The following is a 19,750-nucleotide window of genomic DNA, read 5'->3' on the forward strand; positions in this document are numbered from 1 at the left end:
CTCATCATCATTATCAACGATGCAACTATATATGTGATTACCGGTGGGGAAAATGAAACATTTGATTGAAATAGGTAGGGCGTTAAAATAGAGAGAAAGATGGTAGCAATATTGCTGTTTTTGAGTTTGATTGACACACACACTTATACTGTTATCATAAAAAAAAACCATTCATTTTTTCCCCCGTCGAATGATTGCATCATTTGAATGAAAATTTTTTTTTGCAATAATTTTAATTGAATAATTGTAGAAACAAAAATGATAATTAATCAATGATGAATCATTATCGAATACCAAATGAAATTTGGGAATTTTTCGTATTTTTTCCCATTAGCTGAAGTTCGTTTGAGATTAACCGGTCAACAACAACAACAAAAAACGTTGACTTAATCAACTACAAAATGGAAACAAATACGGAACAAAAACAACAAAACAATTCATTAAATTCAACCAAATAAGGCAAATATTATCACCTTTTTTTCCCATTCACACATACTTTTTTTTGATGAAAAAAGTATTTCGCGAATAAATAACGAACGGAACTTGTTCATCATGATGATGAAAAAAACGTTCGAATTGAGTCATTGCTTTTATGGAAAATTTCCCATCATTAAACAAAACAAAAACAACAAAAATAATAATTTTTCTTTATCTATTCAATTTTTTTTCATAAAATAAACATTTTCAATCTACATAGTTATGTTTTCATTTAGGAAATCTTGTTATAATTTTGTGTTTTGTTTTGGAAAAAAAATCTACAATTTAATAACCCTGTCGTTATATTTTTTTGAATTCATGAAAATGAAATTTTACTACCAATGACAACAGGTAAAAGAACAACCATATTTTTATATAATAATAAATATAAATCAGAATAATAAGGACGGACAAATAATTAAAGAAAGAGAAAAAAAACAACAGGTATGCACTAAAATACTGTGGAATGGATTTTGTTGTCGTTGTTTGTTTGTTTGTTTGTTGGCTTTTTATACAGTTCACAATCAATAATTTCGAAAGAAAAAAAAAATTGTCATCAAAAATATAGCAAAAGAGAAAGTTAAGAGAAATAAAATGAAAAAGAAAAATCTGATCTTTGAATTACATCTGCATCTTTTCAACAAAAAAAATTTATCACCTGTCTGTTTGTTTTGTTTTGTTGTGAGTGTTCAATTTGACATATTTGGATTTCTTTGAATGATTTTTTTTGAAATGAAAGAGTACGGAAAAAAATGTTCAATTTTGTTGAAAATATTCTGAGTAAAGAAAGAGAAAAAAATCCACAACCACTAGTTTCAAGTTTAATGATGATGATGATGATGAGATAGAAAAAATGAATAAATCATCAAATGAATACGAATTTATGATGAAAAAAATGAAAGTTTTGAAAACATTGAGAATAATCTTGATAATGAATTGATTTGAAAAAAAAAATTACATCGAAACTTCGAAAGCTTTAATCATCTGCCTATTAGTGGTAGCCGCCGTCGTTGAAATTGTTGCTTGAGAAGTTGATGATGATGTTATATCAGTTGTTTGAACAGTTTCCATTATTGAATCGAAAGACTTTGTATTGTTATTGATGTTGACATCATTTCCAAATTGTGTTTGACTTAGATCAAGAAATGGATTCGTACTTTTAAATTTGGTTGTTGATTCAGCTGCCGTTGTTGTTGTTGTAGTTGTAGTTGTCGTCGTTGGTAATATTGATTTCGATGTCATATTCCAATCATCCCGAATCATTGTTGTTTCTAGAAATGGATTCTTTGTATGGCTTGTGCCATTATCATTTTTCGTCGTTGTTTCTGATGATATGCTAAAATTTGTTGATATTGGCACTGTCGTTGACGCAGTCATTGGATTTTGATGTCGAAGCATTGTTGCGGGCGATTCTGTTGATGATAATGATGATGAACAAAAGGCCGATAATGTTGAAAATAAAGGCGATGTTGATGATGATGGTTGTGTTAATTGTGGGGGTGGTGGCGGAGCACAAACTTGTGGCATTTGATCTACAACTGCAGGTGGAATCAAAGGCATTGTTGTAGTCGTTGTCATTGTTGTTTTTATTAAACCATTCAATGATGATCCAGAACAAGCAGCTATTCCTGAATCCAAGCTACCAGTATTTAATTGTTGGCTTAAAGTATCTGATTTTTGATCTATATTTTGTTGAGCAGTCGTCGACGATGCTGATGTTTTGCTCGATATCCATTGATCTATCAATAATTAAATGAAATCAGATTAAAATGATCAAGAAATAATTATCAGATAAAACAAACCAATATTTGAAAATGAAAATAAAGAATTGGCATCTTTGACCTGGTGATTAAGACCAGTACCATTCAATTTATTATTTTGTGCTGTGGATGATTGACGATTTGACGATGGTGAAAAATGTTTTTTTCCATCACCACTCAGATCATCTGTTTGTGCAGTCAACGGCCACGTTGTTTGATTATTTACATCGTCTTCGTTCTTGGCGCTTAACATACTTAAACCCTGTGATAATTGTTGACACATGGCTGTTATGATTGCAGAATTTGATTCTTCAGCTTTTGTGTCAGACGTAATTAATTTATCAATTATGGATGGTGATACTTCTTGAATTGGAGCAACTATAAGAAGTAAAACTATGAATTGAATGATTTTTCATTAATTATAAATAACATACCAGATGGTGTTAACGAAAGTTTTTGCAACAAATCTGGCCGTTTTGTTTCAGGTATAGGCTCTTCAAATGCTGCTAAATCTAATGAATGAGCACGATTACGAATCGGAATGTTGTTTTCATTTGAAATCGATTGATTAGTAGAACTGCCATTAGTTTTGGTATGAGAATTAATAGGAGATGATGTCAATGATGATGATTTTAATGGATCATCAATTGATGAATCAGTTAATGAATTAAATCGTAATGATAGCTGCCGTTTAAACGGTGATGCCTGATTTAATGGTCCACCTCGTAATGAACCTTGTCGTTGAAGTAGGCTTGCCGTTGCATGTGGCCTTGCCACTGCATATGGATTATGTACTGGTTGCTTCACCGGAACAGGTTCTATTAAAAAAAATTAAGCCATTTAAATATATTAAATTGAAAACAAATTAAAAAACAAACCAGATGGCTTTGCAACTTGTGGATCTTGTAAACGTTCAGTAATTGATGATTGTCGAAACGATCCAGTACGTGTGAAATTATTTGCATCTAAAATTGCTGATACAGATTCTTTATCCCGTTTTTGTTTACGTTCTAAACATATATTGAACGCACAACCAACGGCATGACTAAGACGTTCACCAGAATCTTTGGTTGCATGAAATCCATGACACATCCATCGTCGAGTGGTACCATCACGACAAATGTATGAGAATCCACGTTCATGACTTCGATCCGGTGCACAGAATGATACCTTTTCGATAGTTTGATCAACAATCAAACCCTATGATAATGATTGAATAAAAATGAGAAAAAAAATTCTTGATAAAAATGAAAAATATACCTTGGTATCATCATCGACAACACGTATACCATCACCAGTAACATATAATTGTCCTTTGACGCCACGTCTTCTTGAATTCTATCCGAATTACGATTGATTAAAATATTGTTTTTAAAATTTCAATATTAATAATCTTACCCTTAACCTACGAAGTGCATCTTCACATATTTGCATACCACGTGATTCATATACTTCAACACAGCCAAGATATTTAACATGAAATACACAGGTACCAGATCTTACTGATTGTTCATCCGATTGCCATTGATGTGGTTTCTGTGATTCGGTTATAATATCGGGTTTTTTCTTACGAAATGAATTACGGAATGATTTCCGAATACGATCCATTACTAATCATTATCGAAAAAACAGAAGCAAATACGAAATTAACAATTTTTGTTTTCAATTCCAACAAAGTAAACGTAGATCGGTTGAAACAAAACAAAAAAAAACAATGATCAACAAAATAAATAATGAAAACCTTCAATCAAAACAAACAAACACACAAAAAACACAAGATACAGATGAATGGATTCAATCATCATACAACATATACACTATTCAGATAATCATTTCGCATTATATACATAGAAAATACGTTGAAAACTCAGACTCGATAATCAAACACACACACACACACACACAAACATCGACAATCCTACCTTTGAATGATGGTGGCATTGTTGATGATTGTCGTTTGTCTATTTTTTTTTATTTTCTTCAAGGACTTTGACAAAAAATTAAATTGAGAAAAGTCTTTTCTATCGTTTGTTCAATTCGATTGTTAGATATATAATATTTTCCAGTGGAAAAAAAGAAATCGAAAGAAATAGATGATGATAATGATCATGGATTGAAGAAAAAGTGAAATACGAAAACAAAAACGGGTTTAAAGCCCGATGGCAATTGTTCCGAAATGATGATTAGTCATCATTTTCATTGATAATCATTAAATGGTCATCATTTGGACAACAAAAAAAAATTTGGCGATAATCATAAAGAATTGAAATATCAAACAAATAAAAATCAAAAACGAATCAAATGGATTAACAAACAAAATAGCCCTTAGTTAATCAATGATAATCATGACAACAACAAACACACAATGTCATCAAAATCATTATCGTTTTCGAAGAAGAAAACTACGAAATCTAATTCTAAATTTAAACCGCAAAACGTAATGATGAAAAAAGCTGATATTTTTTTTTGCTACTACAACCATATGATGATGATGTTATTAAAAAAAGCAGAAAAAGTTGAAACGAAATTAATTCAAATTCTGTCAACAAACAAACAAACAACAACAGTATAGTGCACTAAATAGAATCACTATTATCCAATGATGATGACAACGGAAATTTTTTTTATTTAGGAAAAACCGACCAACAACTAAACGATAAAATGACATTATTTGACTTTTTTTCTTCTTCTTCTTCTTCTCCCCATTAACCAAATTACACTCCCATCGTCGTTGTCGTCAAGATTTTCTCTATTTTTGTTAATGCTTTTCCTTTGAACATATAATAATCATAATAATAATTTGTTTTTTCTCTGTTGAGAATGATGCCAGTCTTTTTTTAAAGAGAAAGAGATATAGAGGATGATACCAGAAAATAAAAAATCAAAAGAAAAAAAGAATGTCATAAGCAAACACTACACACACAAACTATGAGTATATATTGAAACATCCGTTGTCAATGATGATAAAGCAATTGAATCAAGAGTACACCTGTTTAACTTGAAAACCCAAAAAATCTTTGTTGTTTGTAAATGTATCCATGTTTTGTTTTCATTACAAATACCGATATATAATTTAGAATGATGATGGATAAAAATCACACGTGTCAATGATTTATACAGTTTTTTTTAAATAAAAATTTTTGTTGTAAAAAACTGATGATGAACTTTTATTATACAATAAAATTTTCTTATGTAGGATGATTTAGAACAAGATGATGATATCATCATAAATAGGGCCTATTTTTTTCCATTCTCTTTCATAATTTTGGCCTCATTTTTCTAAATCTTTTCTAATTTTCTTTGTCAAATGAGTCTGTGTATGTGTGTGTGTGTGTGTTTGTGGCAGAGATTATTCCATTACATTATGAAAATGATTTGTAGCAAATAAAATAATCCGACAAAATGTACTTTATAATGAAAAAAAAATCAATTTGAAATGATTTCCAGATACCAAAAAAAACCAACAACAACAACAACAAAAATCTTACCAAATTTTTCACGATGATTTGATCGTTTACCAGTATTATTTGATCTTGGTAATACTGGTGTCTGATGTTGTGGATGTATATTATTATTGTGATGATTATGATGATGATTAGATGATGATGTCGATGGACCACTAATAATACCATTGGATGATTGTTGTATATTATTTTTATTATTATGCATATTGCTATTTATAAGAGTAGATGATGATGATGGTAAACGATCAGTTGTAGCTGATATACCAATTCTAGAATTATTATTATTCGATGTTAAATTATTATCATTTAATTGATGTTGTTGATGTTTATTAGTTTTATTATTTTTTCGATTATTATGTTTACCACCCATATGGAATGATCGTCGTATTGATATATTACGCATTGATAATCTTCTTTTAAATGGTCCATGTTTAACATTGATAAATGTATCTCCACCACCATAACCACTATTCGACATGCCAACTAAATCACAATTCGGTCCATCCGATTGATTTCTAAATTGACTATGTAATGTTGAATTTTTATGACCCATGATGATGATGATGAAGTTATTTCCAAATCACAACACAAATTGAAAAAATTGATAATGATAATAAAAATAATAAAGATGGAATCAAGAAATTACAAACAGACACAAAGCTGATTGATATATTCTAATTGAAACGAATGGAATGATATTGATATAATTGCACACATTTAAAATCACCATTTATATGAAAATATTGATTTGTCTTTTTTTTGGAGAAATTCTTTGCGGGAAAACAATGACAATAATGATGAATCAAATTACGGAAGTAGATAATACGATTATGATCATCATCATCATCAATTTGTTATGCGATTATTTCAACTGTTATTTTTTTTTTGGTTTGATTTGTCTTGACGACCAAAAAAAACAAAAATATCATGATGCGGAGGTGTTTGTGGAAGTGGAATATTAGCAAATAAAAAGTTTCTAAGGAAATAAATCAGCATGAAACTTTATCGTAGAGAAAATTTCCGATTATTATTGTTTAGAAAAAAAATTATGACGTAACAATCAATCCATCTTGATCATTCCATTATCGAAAGTTATGTTTCGAATTGGTTCTTGAGTTGTTGATGGGAAATTAATAGAGAGAGTGAGAAAAAAAATACGAGAAAACTAAGAACAGAAAAAAAACGAAAACAAAATAAAACAAAACAAAAAAATTAATTTAAAAATCAAAATAATAAATAACAAAAAATCATCAGGTTAAGGGATTAAGGTAGAACAGACAGTAGTTGAAATAAATGAAAAAAAAAAAGATTTTAAACAGGGATTTAAATTTTAAAACAAAACAAAAAAAACTAATTTACATAATTTCATCATCATCATCATCTTTTTAAAGAAAATGCAAAGACGGCACCCACAAATGGCTGATGTACGAAGATATAAACACCGACGTAAATGTTCATTTAAAATTACAACAACAAAAAAAAACAACAACAAATTATAAGATTCAACGCCCATATGGAAAATAAAAGAAAAATTCTCATTACATAATATGATGATGACCTTATGTAATCATTTTAATCATAAAATGAAAATGTTTGACCGCTACCATTACCACTACTATCATTATCATCATCATAATTATTATCATCATAAATCGAAATGTCAACCCAATGTTTGTGTGTGTGTGAGTAGGTAGACAAAACTAAAGATAATCAGTTTTTAGGAAAACAAACACATAATATTTCGAAAAGTAAATGAAGAATGCGAGAAAATTTACGATTTTTTCTTTTGGTTCTCTGATTTGACAAAATGACATTTTCAACATTTGTTTTTTTGTATGTAAAACAGGCATACATCACACCTAAAAAAATAATTTAACAAACGATTAAAAGTGAGAGAGAAAAAACAGTAACAACAACAACAAAGACTAAATGTCATCAGATTTTGGATATATCGAAGAAAGGTAAACAAACACACATTCCTAAACCCAATCACACATTGCAAATAACCTTGATTTTTTTCTCTTTCTCTCTTTATTTGATTAAAAATATTTAATTATCCGACACATAAATCACATCGAACAAATGCAACCAAAAAAAAGTGAAAAAAAAGGTATTCAAAATTTAATGCCATATGGCGGCTTTCTGTTCAACACGAACAACAGAAAAAGATAGAGCCAAAACGGTTATCATGAATTATATTTAATGTTTTTTTTTTGATTCATTCGTTTCATCAATTTTAATTCATTTCATTTTTATCATCATCACACATGTTTCTATCATTTTTGTTTTGTTTTTCTTGGAAAAAAAAAGATATATTCAAATAGATTTTGATTCGAGTAGAAATAGAAAATGAAGAAGGAAACAAACAGATAAACAAACAAGGAAATTGAATCATTTCATACGGAAATAATAGAAAAAGTCTATAGAAAAAGATGAATATAAATAAAAAACATTGATGTTAAAGTGAAACAAAAAAAGAGACAGATGATAAATGATTCAAAACATCGAATCGAATCGAATCGATGTTTTTTTAAAAAAAATAAAAATAGATTCTTAAACAAATCAATTAGCTTACCATCAAATGTTTCTTCCATAATATTTTACTTTTGATGTCATTATTTTAAATAAAATATTCATAATCGTTGATTGAAAACAAAAAACAAACATTTAAAAAAGTAAAGATTTCTTTGGTGATGATGATGATATTATCTTTGGATAAGATTGTTTTTGGTTGAGAATTTTTTTTGGAGTCTTTGCTTTTGGGCAAAATTTTTTTGTTCATCGATTGATTGTCGAATGGAAATTTTTGTCATTTAGTTTTTCTTCATGCTGATTATGGGAAAAAAGGCACGACATTTACATAAAGTTATTTTTTTCCTATTTCAAAGCAGAAAAATTTTATAATCAGAATTTCTTTCACGTTGTTTGATTTGATTTGAGAATGGAAATTTTCGATATAGAATTCCAGAGAGAAAAAAAATCCTAGATCACAGCCAAAATGATGATTCATGTAAATTATTTCGTTTTTTTTTTGTTACGAAATATATTCTGGATTCACAACCAAGATATAATAGAGCGAGAGACACAAATTCAAATTTTTTTTTTGTTGCACAACCGTCGGTAGTTTCGTCGAAGAAAAATTCTATTTATTTGTCATCAATCAATTTGAATTAATTTCATTCTAATATCTTGATTGATTGATTTGAATAAAAGTTCAATAACAAAAACAAACAAAGAAAAATAATTAATTTCGGTTAAAGAAATTGAACCCGAAAAAAATGACAAAAACTTACCTAATCAAAATGATGACATTCATTTGGGATTTGTTTCATACTGAAGAAAATCAGTAATAATGATATAATGAATTGAACTTGATGAAGAAAAAAAAACACAATGATAAAGAAAAATTAATCAAATAATGTTATCATTTTTCTAATTAAGAAGAAACGAAAAAAAAACGACATCAATATCTTTTGATTGATTTAATCGAAAATCAATAATGATGATAATTTTACTTTTCGAAGAAAAAAAATCCGAATCCCTAAGATATGAAGGATTGAAAAAAAACACACCAGACATTTACATCTACATTTACAACAACAAAATACGAAAGAAAAGAAAAGAAAAGTTGAATTCATGCAATATACACACACTAAAACATAAGATGCATCAATATATTCGAATGATTTTTTTTCAAAATGCAATAATTGCCACGAAAAGAGATGATGATGATGATGATGATCAAAACAAAATTGGACAGCTATAGGTGATGTTTTCGCCTTCTTTTTTTTTAATTTCTTCAATGTTGTCGAATCGAGTATATTCGATGATGATGATGATGACGAAGATGAAGAAAATCAAGTTTTTTTGTTTCCATCATCATCATCATCAACAGGATCGTTGTCTTCTCAATGTTATCCTCATTTCCATTATCAAAGATTTGTTGTTATTTGGGAGAACAAAAAAAAAAGTTTTGGAAGAATAATCAAAATGATCAAGTTGAATCAATCATTTGAAAATTTGAAAAAAATTTTAATAAAATTGATGAAATGATCCAAAAAACTTTACAGAGAATAATGAACATTGGTTGGTTGAATAAAACAAAAAAAAAACAAAAATTATTGCCAAAAGAAAGAAAAAAGTTCAACTGTCAAGCGCGTTTCCTCAATCATATCTGTGTTGATGTTTACATTCGAATCCCTTTTAGTGTCCAGATTTGGCAGAAGAAGCATTAAGAATTGAATGAAATTTTTTTTTTGAATCCATATCATTGTGTCCATCTTATTCGTGAACCACTACCTTTGTTCCTAAAATGCTCAGCTTGTCTTTTTACAGAACTCATATATCTCGCAATCATTCATTTACATATACAATATACAGTGATTGCTCGATTTACGGATGTTTATTTGAAAAAATATATCAAAAGGAATATTTTGATAAATTTAAGAATCATATAATTCATTTTTATTAAAAAAATTTCTTTATTCGAAAATTACTAATAAATTTCATTTAATAAAATTTTTCACCTGTGATTCAAGTGCCTGTAACACTTTTCGTGATACACGTATCTGACCGGATACTGGATCACGACCAAAATATTTTACAGAAATTTGACTACCAACATCAATATCTAATGCGGATGGATGATCAATTTTTCGAAGATCTAATTGTGATAAATGTAGAAACACTGGTTTCATTGCCGGATGTAATTGTATCATAATTCCATTATCTTTAATTTCGACAACTTTACATTGATAGATGGCGCCGAATTCTAATTCCGGAATATTAGGTTCACGAAGAACTTTTTCAATCCATTCTTTTGCTTCATTCATTGCTGCTTCATTTGGTGCAAATATAGTGAATTTATCAATATCTTCTAAATCTTGATTAATACTAACACCAGTTTCGGCCATTAATTTTTTTGCTTTTGACCAACCAACACCAAGAAATTTTGAACGTTTATTAATCGGTACTTGTATCTGTTCAACCATAGGCATTGTTTCTTTGGATTTTTTTCTTGGTTCCATTATAACATCATTCATTATATTCAATATATGACTTCTTGCTTGATTAGATTTTTGTATAGCTTCATAAAGAATTTTAAATGATAAACCTTCTTCAAGTTTACAATCCAATTGTAAGGCAGTGAATGCTTTTCTTGTGCCGGCTATTTTAAAATCCATTTCACCAAAATAATCTTCCAAACCACTGATATCGGTTAAAATAATATTTTCTTGTTCTTCATTGTTTTCATTTTTTGGTGGTTTCAATAGACCAATAGCTACACCTGATGCTGGTGAAGAAATTTCAATACCAGCATCAAGCAATGCCAAACTACCTGCACATACACTTGCCATTGAACTTGATCCATTTGATTCTAAAACTTCACAAAGCAATCGAATGGTAAAATCATTAGTAGTCACTGAATCGTTTGGAATGATTGGTCTTAATGCACGTTCAGCTAATGCACCATGACCAATTTCTCGTCGTCCAACATTACCGGATCGGCCTATTTCATTTGTAGCATATTGTGGAAATTCATAATGTAGCATAAAATTTTTCTCTTTAATGCCCTGAGTTAATGCTGAAATATTGTCGGCACGCCATGTTGAATCTTGTGAATCAATTGTTGTCGTACAAAGTACCTGTGTTTGTCCACGTTGAAATAATGCCGATCCATGAACTGGTCGAAAAAGATCAACTTCACAATGAATAGGTCGAATTTCATCCACACTACGTCCATCACAACGAATACCAGTTTTTTGAACCATTTGGGCATATATTTGTTTAATCACAGTAGAAAAAGCATCTTGTAATAAGTTGGTCGAATCATCGGTAAATTCTTCGGTTAATGTAGACATAACTTGTTGCCTTATATCAAATAATGCTTGATCACGTGAAAATTTATCATGTGAATGATTGGAAAATACATCCAATATTCGTTGTTCAGCTAACATTCTTATCGCATCAAAATGTTGTTGGCCGGGCATTGGAATTTCTTCCACCGAACGTTTCGGTTTTCCCACTTCTTTTTGAAGCTGGCGAATATTTTGAATGATAAGTTTTGCTTCTCTAATTGCCTTTGAAATAGATTTGATTAAATATTGTTCTAATACGGGTTCATTTGCAAATGCTTCCATCATAAGAACATTTCCAGCTTCATTCACAGTCAAAATGAGATTCATACGTGCATTATTCATTTCTTTTCTTGTTGGATTTGTTACGACATCATTATTTTGATCTAAAGCAACACATACGGCTCCTATTGGTCCATTCCATGGAATATCCGAAATGGCCAAAGCAGCTGAAGCAGCATTGATGGCTAAAATATCTGGATCATTTTGTCCATCCAATGATAACATATTACAAACAACTTGAGTTTCACCAGTCAATCCACGTGGAAACAACGGTCTAATCGATCGGTCAATAATTCGTGATGTTAATATTTCTCTTTCCGTAACACCGATTTCACGTCTTAAATGATGCATTGGAATTCGACCAGCTGCAGCTGCTTTTTGTCGAAAATCAACTGTCAATGGAACAAAACCAGTGAATCCAGTTCCACTTTTGTTTGGTGATTTTCCCACAACCGTAACCATAACATTTGTATCACCAACCGTACAAACAGCACAGCCATCAGCAAGTTTTGCCAATTTACCGGTAGAAATTTTCAATAAACGACTATAAACCAATGATAACAAATTTTTATTATTAGTATGAATGAAAATTTTAAATTTTTCAACAAAAATTGCCTATTACTGAATTGGAATCGAACTTCATTTCCTCGATTCGAAGCAAAATTTCGCCATTGTCGATAATCATTTTTAATCAATGATTTGATGAGAATTTTCCATACATTTTTCTGTCTATAGTGGAACATGTCGAATCTTTTTAAAATTAATTAAAATGATCACATGGAAAATATTCAACAACATGGTCTGATAAATTGTGAAATTTTAAATGCACGCCATCTGATGTTTCAACAAAAATTTTCGATAAAGATTACTGATTGAAGAAAAAGTTCCATGGAAAAAAAATGATTTTTTTTTCCTTTCATTCACAATAATGTAATTTTGGCGCCCAAAACGTTTTCTTTGTCAGTCGATAAACACTGCCACAATTTTGTTTTAATCATAGTTTTTGATCAGATTCGATAAAAAAACATGACTCAAGCGATTGAAAAGGAAAATTTTGAATTAGATCTTCGATTTGCTCATATTGATGGCCATACTGAATTGGATTTTGTCCCAAATAAAAAGTAAATCGATTCAAAAAATCAAATATTTTAAATTCAAATTTATTTTATTTGTTTGTATAATTTAGTGCAATTATAACTATTGGTCGTGATTGTGATGTAAGACTTTGGTCGCTAAATCCCGATGATTATGGTGTACAATCATCATTTCCAGTTGAAGATTTTCCTTATGCTGTTTTGGCTACTGTATGATGGATGTTTTTTTTTCTATGTTTGTTAGTTTTTAAAATAAAATAATCTATTTCAGAATGATCGAGCATTTGTAGCATTGGAAAGTAATGCTGTCAAATCATTTCAATTGGATGAATTGGCTGGAGAAGATGAAACAATGGTCTGTCGTTTTACATCAAATGCCACTTGTCTTTCATTTCATCCTGATCATGAACTTTTAGCTGCTGGTGCTGCGTAAGTTTTTGCATTTAATTTCTCAGAAAAAAAATTTCATCAATTTTTGGTTTTTAGCGATTTTTCCATCAAATTAGTTAATCTTGTTGATCAATCCACTAAAATTCTGGAAGGTCATCAAGGACCAATTCTTACTGTTGCTATTGATCCTTTACGTAAATATCTTGCATCTTCATCATGTGATGGTTGTGTTTTTATTTGGAATATTGAAACCAAAAAAATTGAACATAAATGGCATGCAGTTGGACGGAAATCAAATGATTTTAATAATTCAAAAACCCTGTGTAGAATATGTTGGGAACCACAAATCGGTGAATTTCTTGCCATTCCTTGGGAATCTTCAGTACAATTATATCGACGTGGACAATGGGATGTTCCAAGTACTGTTCTTAAGCATTCTTTACTGTCTGAATTGGTTTCCATTGTTACGATTTCCAAAGATTCTCAATTATTGGCCTTATCGGTTGGATCGATAATGGCCATATGGAAATTTGATCAATCTTTTCAACAATCCAAAATCGTAACAACAAATCCGATTGCAAAAATAAAAAATGGAGGTAATCGAATAACTTGTCTGAAATTTAATCCAAAAAATCGAAATCAATTATGCTGTACTGATGATAAAGGATCATTAATGATATTGAAAATTCAAGATTGTAAAATTAGCAATAAATCGCAGTCATCAACAATTGTAAGCAAACCAGCACAAATCAAACCACAAACACAAGCGGTCGGACAAAAAACTATGGACGACATATTGGCTGATATGGATGATGCAGATTTTGATGATATCATCGATGTACCGGAAAAATCCAAACCTGTCAATCCAATCGTAGCAAGTTCTGATCGTTTTGGCAATTTGGATGATGCTCCAGATATAGATATTTCAATGAATCATGATGTTCCCGTTTCTCCTACCCCTGATATGGAACCTGATGAATTTGACATAAGTGCCATCAAATCGAAATATGAGCCGATAATTTTCGGTGATGATGACAACTTGAAACAAAAAAATGATGCCGAATCTCATTCAATAAGAGCAGGGAAATTAAATGTCGATTCGGAATTGATTATCGATGGTTATCGGATCACCGGATCAGATCTTGTTCAATTATCTCGAAATGCTCGGTCATATCAAGCGCCAATCAGACAAGCTCCATTTCAATCCGGTTCAACACCATTACATTTTCAAAATCGATTTATGGTTTGGAATTCTGTCGGAATCGTTTATGCCTACAATTCTGATGAAGAACGTTCAATTGATGTAGAATTTCATGATATAACATTCCATCATACGATACATATGGCCAACATGTTGAATTATACGATAGCTGATTTGTCGACCACTTGCTTATTATTGGCAAGTAATGGTGATGATCAAGAAGATGCAGCCGATCCATTGGACAATCAAAAAGCTCGAATGTATTGTATGCTTTTTAATACATGGGATGAAATGAAAGAATGGCAAGTTACATTACCGCATGAAGAACAATTTGATTGTATCACTGCTGGTCAGTCATTTGTTGCTGCCCTTACTAATCATCGATATCTACGTATTTGGACTACGGGTGGTGTACAAACAATGATTCGTTGCATTGATGGTCCATCAGTTAATCTATCTTCCTTTGATAATTATCTTATGGTTCTTTATCATCAAGCATCACAACATGCTCAAGATGGTCAATCGATTAGTTGTATTGTGTTGAAAGTTGATCATCGTCATCGAACTCGTGCTCATTTGATTCCTCAACCTGTACCTGTTGCTTTGTCACCAAAATCAACTGTATATTGGGCTGGTTTTACTGACGAAGGTACTCCTTGTGTTGTAGATTCCGATGGTATTGTTCGTGTGTACAAAAATCATTTCGGTTCTGGGTGGTTTCCAATCTGTGCCACAAAACAACAGGCTAATGGAAAATCTGACAATTTTTTCATCATCGGTTTAAGTGAAATTCAATCACAAATTCGTTGTATTTATTGTAAAGCTTGTCGTTATCCAGATACCGTTCCAAAACCCTCTCTTACCATATTATCTTTACAAATCCCATTATGTGAACTTGGTGATGATCTAACCGGTTCGGCTAAATCCAAACACGAAGAAGAATGTATTCGTAATCGATGGCTATGTTCATTATTGAAACGATTATCGTTAGATAATTATGACGTCGAAGATTCTTTGGATCAAGCAGAAAAACAAGTAATCAATTCGTTAATTAAATTATTTGCCATAGCATTGGGTGCTGAACGTGAATCATTGGCTTTGGAAATGGCAAAATTATTGCCCAATAGCCAAGCTTTGGAAGGTGCCGTACGTTATGCCGAACGACAACGACATCGAAGTTTAGCAATGAAATTAGTTGAAATGATTCAGGAAGGTGATGAAAATGATGACGCAGATGATGATCAAAATTCTGATGTCGAATTACAAGAGCTTATGTCGAAAAAGAATGCTGAAAGATTACGGCAGCTATTAAAAGATGATAACCGACATGATTCAACTAATTTGATATCATTGACAAAAATTGATCAATCAAACAATTCAAATTATACATCGTTGAAACCAAAATCATTGAAAAATTCTACTAAAAATCAAGAACGATCTGTACCGCTTACGATAGTTTCTGATGACGACAATGATGACAATGGTCAGAATATCGAGGAAGAGGAAGATGCTTTACGACCAAAAAAATTAGCACTTCCTTCTAATCAAAAAAATCCATTCAAAGTTCAAAATCATAATCGACCAAAAAACAACTTAAATTCAAATAAACGTAAACAGATTGAAGAATCTGATGATGATGATGACAATGTCAAAAATGATAAAACGAAAAAAATTACAAATTTTTTTACAAAAATATCTTCATAAAACAAATTTTCTATTTCAAAAATTCAAATTCATTCATCCCATTACCTTTATAAAAAAAATATTACATTTTTAGCATAAATTTTTTTTCACAAAAAATAAATTGTACAATTTTTTTTTCTTCAATCAAATTTTTTTAAAAATAATCAATGAATATAATGGGTGAAAAAAAACTTGAAATAAAAATTTAATCTTCATCATCGTCTTGATCATTTTTGTCCATTTCATAGTCTGAACGTTTTCTTTTTCTTTTCGACAATGATTTTCGCTCAACATCATCATCGTCAGCATCGGAATCTTCAATTTCATCCGTTAATTCATCTTCATCATTCGATTCATCGTCTTCATCATCATCATCATCATCTGATAGTTCGTCTATTTTCTTTTCAAATTCAATTTCATCCGTTTCTTCCATATCATTGATTAACATTTGATCATCGTCATCGTCATCATCATCCAAATCCGATGATTCATCATCCGAACTTTCAGATTCATATGTTAATTTCGGTTTTGTAAACGATAATTTTGTCGTGTCTTGTGTATCGTCCAGTTTAGTCTAGGAAAAAATTCACAAATATTAAAGTTTTTTACCTTTGCAAAAAAAAATTCATTTCAAATACCTGTGATAAAATTAAATCAAGACGACCTTTTAGCTGATAAAATTTTTCCAATGAGGCAGTTTTGGCTTGTATTAATTGTTTCAATGGAAGAAATTTTTCCGCACTGTTTGGCATCTATTTTTTTTGATAATAAAAATTATTTTTTAAAAAAAAATTTATCCAAATTAATTTACCGTCATCAGATATGAAAATCGATTCCTTAATAAAAATGTAATCCATTTTAAATAGATTGAATATTGTCCACCACCACCACCATCATCATCACCACTATTGGATACATTATCTTCTTTTTTCTGTTGACCAGAAATTAATCCTTTCTGTAATTGATTCAATAATTTTGGTACATGTTGAATGGGTAATTTTTTCACCGTATTCATTATTATCATGTCCGTATGATCAGTCTGCAAAACAGTTGATAACATTTTTGTATCATTCGATTGTAGTCCCTGTACTAATACCGATACTAAACTTTCAGTACCGATTTGTTGTTGATTATTCTGAATATCTGAATCTCGTTTTTTCCGTTTCGATGAATCCTGTTTATCCAGTGTAATTTCATTATTTGTTTCCATTAATTTGAGCTGTTCATCAAGTGTTAATTCAGATTTGTTGTTATTTGATTTTTTCAAATTATTACTTTTAATATTATTTATTTTATCTTTTTTATCATCATTAACATTTTGTTTATCGATTGAAGAACATTTGAGATCTTGTTCATCTTCGCTTAGCATTATTTCATCGTTGTTTTCTGTATCACCATCTCCATTGACACCATTGAATAATGGTTGGTGTGGTACCATCCCGGCTGGTCCTATCACTGTTGTACGATCAGAATGCTTGGCACTTTTAATTTTTGTATTATTTTCTTTTGATATTGAAACATTCTCCAATGATGGTCGTGGTAATAGCTCAATCGATTTTAATATGGATGGATCTTTGATGATTGTTGTCGTATTATTATTATTATTAGTGATCAATGTTAATGATGATGATTTTTGTTCTTGACATAATTTTTCACATTCAGAAATACTTAAACGTTCAAATATAGGACGATTCGGTGCACCGTATATGGTTTGAATATAGATTCGATTTTTATCTTTCAACTGCTGTTGATGATTATTTGTATTGCCATTAACCAATGATTTTCCAATTAATTGTTTTGAATCAAGATAAGCATACATATAGGGAATTTGACGTTCAATTTTTGAACGTTTATTTGATGGGATAAAATTTTTCTTATCATCACAACTTGTTTGAATGTTTAATCGATATTTCGGTGAAACTGGACCTTTGGTGTTCGAAGCTGATTCAATTGTTTCTTCAAACATATAAAAATGACCACTTTTAGATACGGATAAAATATAAAATGACTGGGAAAAAAATTAATGAAAATGGTTATTTATTATTAAGAATTATTTCATTATAACTTACATTATCAATTACGGTGTGAGCAATTTCAAGTGAAATTGGTTCATCATCGAGTAAAAAGCTTGCCAATGAATTGGATGCTTTATTCGTTTTTGATGGAGATTGTGATTGATCTAATTTCCTGTTTGAAAAAACATGTCATAGAATTAAAATTTGTCAATCAAAAATAATCGATTAAAACTTACCAAAGATTAATATAACGATCTGAAATTGCCGATGACAATAAATAAGCATCTTTTGTTGAACTATCTTTTGATGACAACCAAATTGGTCGTAAAAATCTTACTTCATTCGAATGTCCATTGAATGTTTTGAGCAATTGTTTTTTCGGCCAATTCCACCATTTTAATTGATTTGATCCAGTTATTAAATTTTCATTATCCAAAACACATATTGATGTTATCACCGAATTATGATCAAGAATTGTTTTACTAATAAAGATTGATAAAAAAAAGTAATATAAATAAAGTGAAAAACAAAACAAACAAAAATAATAATAATACCATTTAATTTTTGATTCAATTATAGACCATTCAATTATGAATTTATCTTGTGAACAGGAAAATAATGAATCCATCGATGATGACCAACATAGATCATTTATACGTTCAGTATGACCATCCATAGATTTTTTCGAATCATTCATTAAAATTGAATGTATTTCATTTTTATGAACACTGAATAAAAATATTGTTCCATTTTCGGTACCCATTGCTAATAATGTTAATTTTTTTAATTCATTCATAATATCATTCTGTTTTTTTGGTGTTCCCTATATTTTTTGGTTTCAATAAACAAATTCAGAAATCATTAACGAAAAAATGATTATTTTCATTTACAAAATACTAACATTAATTTGATTATTTATCGTACTATGATGATGATCTGGTGGCCAACAAATTTTCGTACAATTTGCCGATAAATGTTTAGATGGTATATATTGTGCCACCAGATTTGCTGTAATTGTATCCCAAACATTTAATTGTCCAGCTAATGTAGCTAAAGCAAAATAACGTCCACATGATGATATTGACATTGGTCGCATATTCATTAAACATTCATCACCAATAACATTAATCTGTCCATTATTATTAGTCATTTTTGTTTCTTTAATTAAAAAATTACGTTCACAAGATAATTTTCAGAATAATTTTTTTTTAAAAAAAAAGAAGAAACAAAATATTTCAATTCAAATTATAATCAATCAGGAAATGTGTAAAAAATAAAACAAAAAAAAATAACATGCGGATCACAAAAAAAAAAACCAACCAACAGGCAGCATGTGAGGAATCATCAATATCGTATGCGAGCTCATCACACATACACACCACGCACACATACATCCAGCAATACACTTGATATATATCTTTTTACTTTGGCTTTACAAAGATCTCTGCATAAATGCACGCGGCATGTATCTTTTTTTTGGAACGATATCTATGAATAGTTTTGGATTTCCCTTTTTTTTCTTACTCTCT

General features: G+C 30.0%; 4 protein-coding genes across 9 annotated transcripts; 1 reads left to right on the forward strand and 3 right to left on the reverse strand.

Moving 5' to 3' along the window:
* Window positions 1-631: 631 nt before the first annotated feature.
* Window positions 632-9,089, reverse strand: numb (NUMB endocytic adaptor protein). 3 transcript variants are annotated; one of them, XM_075824723.1, is made up of 9 exons: window positions 8,995-9,089; window positions 8,277-8,889; window positions 5,726-6,866; window positions 3,636-3,847; window positions 3,498-3,575; window positions 3,116-3,437; window positions 2,672-3,055; window positions 2,280-2,615; window positions 632-2,216 (listed from the first exon to the last, which is right to left on the reverse strand). In XM_075824723.1, exons 3-9 carry the CDS (start codon window positions 6,252-6,254, stop codon window positions 1,432-1,434), a joined length of 2,646 nt encoding a protein of 881 aa, XP_075680838.1. In that variant the 5' UTR covers window positions 6,255-6,866; window positions 8,277-8,889; window positions 8,995-9,089; the 3' UTR covers window positions 632-1,431. The 3 variants fall into 3 exon arrangements, with proteins under 3 accessions (XP_075680838.1, XP_075680840.1, XP_075680839.1); XM_075824725.1 differs by lacking the exon at window positions 5,726-6,866 and having other exon boundaries at window positions 8,995-9,084; XM_075824724.1 differs by lacking the exons at window positions 5,726-6,866; window positions 8,277-8,889; window positions 8,995-9,089 and adding an exon at window positions 4,160-4,471.
* Window positions 9,090-10,132: 1,043 nt separating this feature from the next.
* PNPase (polyribonucleotide nucleotidyltransferase 1) lies at window positions 10,133-12,657 on the reverse strand. 2 transcript variants are annotated; one of them, XM_075824729.1, is made up of 2 exons: window positions 12,454-12,657; window positions 10,133-12,382 (listed from the first exon to the last, which is right to left on the reverse strand). In XM_075824729.1, the coding sequence occupies exons 1-2, from the start codon at window positions 12,579-12,581 to the stop codon at window positions 10,207-10,209; spliced, it is 2,304 nt and encodes a 767-aa protein (XP_075680844.1). In that variant the 5' UTR covers window positions 12,582-12,657; the 3' UTR covers window positions 10,133-10,206. The 2 variants fall into 2 exon arrangements, with proteins under 2 accessions (XP_075680844.1, XP_075680845.1); XM_075824730.1 differs by having other exon boundaries at window positions 12,461-12,585.
* A 114-nt stretch (window positions 12,658-12,771) lies between these two features.
* Window positions 12,772-16,441, forward strand: Ctf4 (Chromosome transmission fidelity 4). Its single transcript, XM_075824722.1, has 4 exons — window positions 12,772-12,959; window positions 13,025-13,142; window positions 13,204-13,361; window positions 13,419-16,441. The coding sequence occupies exons 1-4, from the start codon at window positions 12,865-12,867 to the stop codon at window positions 16,225-16,227; spliced, it is 3,180 nt and encodes a 1,059-aa protein (XP_075680837.1). The 5' UTR covers window positions 12,772-12,864; the 3' UTR covers window positions 16,228-16,441.
* On the reverse strand, window positions 16,303-19,692 carry LOC113790299 (WD repeat-containing protein 43-like). Of its 3 annotated transcripts, none has more exons than XM_075824726.1 (8): window positions 19,542-19,692; window positions 19,123-19,379; window positions 18,776-19,044; window positions 18,458-18,703; window positions 18,276-18,393; window positions 17,018-18,214; window positions 16,845-16,958; window positions 16,303-16,780 (listed from the first exon to the last, which is right to left on the reverse strand). In XM_075824726.1, the coding sequence occupies exons 1-8, from the start codon at window positions 19,609-19,611 to the stop codon at window positions 16,412-16,414; spliced, it is 2,640 nt and encodes an 879-aa protein (XP_075680841.1). In that variant the 5' UTR covers window positions 19,612-19,692; the 3' UTR covers window positions 16,303-16,411. The 3 variants fall into 3 exon arrangements, with proteins under 3 accessions (XP_075680841.1, XP_075680843.1, XP_075680842.1); XM_075824728.1 differs by having other exon boundaries at window positions 19,546-19,669; XM_075824727.1 differs by lacking the exon at window positions 19,542-19,692 and having other exon boundaries at window positions 19,123-19,525.
* Between the last annotated feature and the right edge of the window lie 58 nt (window positions 19,693-19,750).

This window comes from Dermatophagoides pteronyssinus, unplaced genomic scaffold (genome assembly GCF_027571235.1).
Source record: "Dermatophagoides pteronyssinus isolate colony J.1.1.1.1 unplaced genomic scaffold, Derpt_VIB-CSIC_2022.12 sq0002, whole genome shotgun sequence".
NCBI lineage: Eukaryota > Metazoa > Arthropoda > Arachnida > Sarcoptiformes > Pyroglyphidae > Dermatophagoides > Dermatophagoides pteronyssinus.

Excerpts from the sequence above, each read along its gene's own strand:
- numb (XM_075824723.1), bottom strand. The coding sequence starts at position 6,254 with ATGGGTCATAAAAATTCAACATTACATAGTCAATTTAGAAATCAATCG. Across the intron at positions 3,576-3,635 it reads ATGCACTTCGTAGGTTAAGG|AATTCAAGAAGACGTGGCGT; the intron begins GTAAGATTATTA and ends TAATTCGGATAG. Across the intron at positions 2,616-2,671 it reads ACTTTCGTTAACACCATCTG|TTGCTCCAATTCAAGAAGTA; the intron begins GTATGTTATTTA and ends TACTTCTTATAG.
- PNPase (XM_075824729.1), bottom strand. The coding sequence starts at position 12,581 with ATGTTCCACTATAGACAGAAAAATGTATGGAAAATTCTCATCAAATCA. Across the intron at positions 12,383-12,453 it reads CGATTCCAATTCAGTAATAG|TCGTTTATTGAAAATTTCTA; the intron begins GCAATTTTTGTT and ends ATTGGTTTATAG.
- Ctf4 (XM_075824722.1), top strand. The coding sequence starts at position 12,865 with ATGACTCAAGCGATTGAAAAGGAAAATTTTGAATTAGATCTTCGATTT. Across the intron at positions 12,960-13,024 it reads GATTTTGTCCCAAATAAAAA|TGCAATTATAACTATTGGTC; the intron begins GTAAATCGATTC and ends TGTATAATTTAG. Across the intron at positions 13,143-13,203 it reads CTTATGCTGTTTTGGCTACT|AATGATCGAGCATTTGTAGC; the intron begins GTATGATGGATG and ends AATCTATTTCAG.
- LOC113790299 (XM_075824726.1), bottom strand. The coding sequence starts at position 19,611 with ATGTGTGCGTGGTGTGTATGTGTGATGAGCTCGCATACGATATTGATG. Across the intron at positions 18,215-18,275 it reads CTCACACCGTAATTGATAAT|TCATTTTATATTTTATCCGT; the intron begins GTAAGTTATAAT and ends TTTTTTTCCCAG. Across the intron at positions 16,781-16,844 it reads TTGATTTAATTTTATCACAG|ACTAAACTGGACGATACACA; the intron begins GTATTTGAAATG and ends ATTTTTTCCTAG.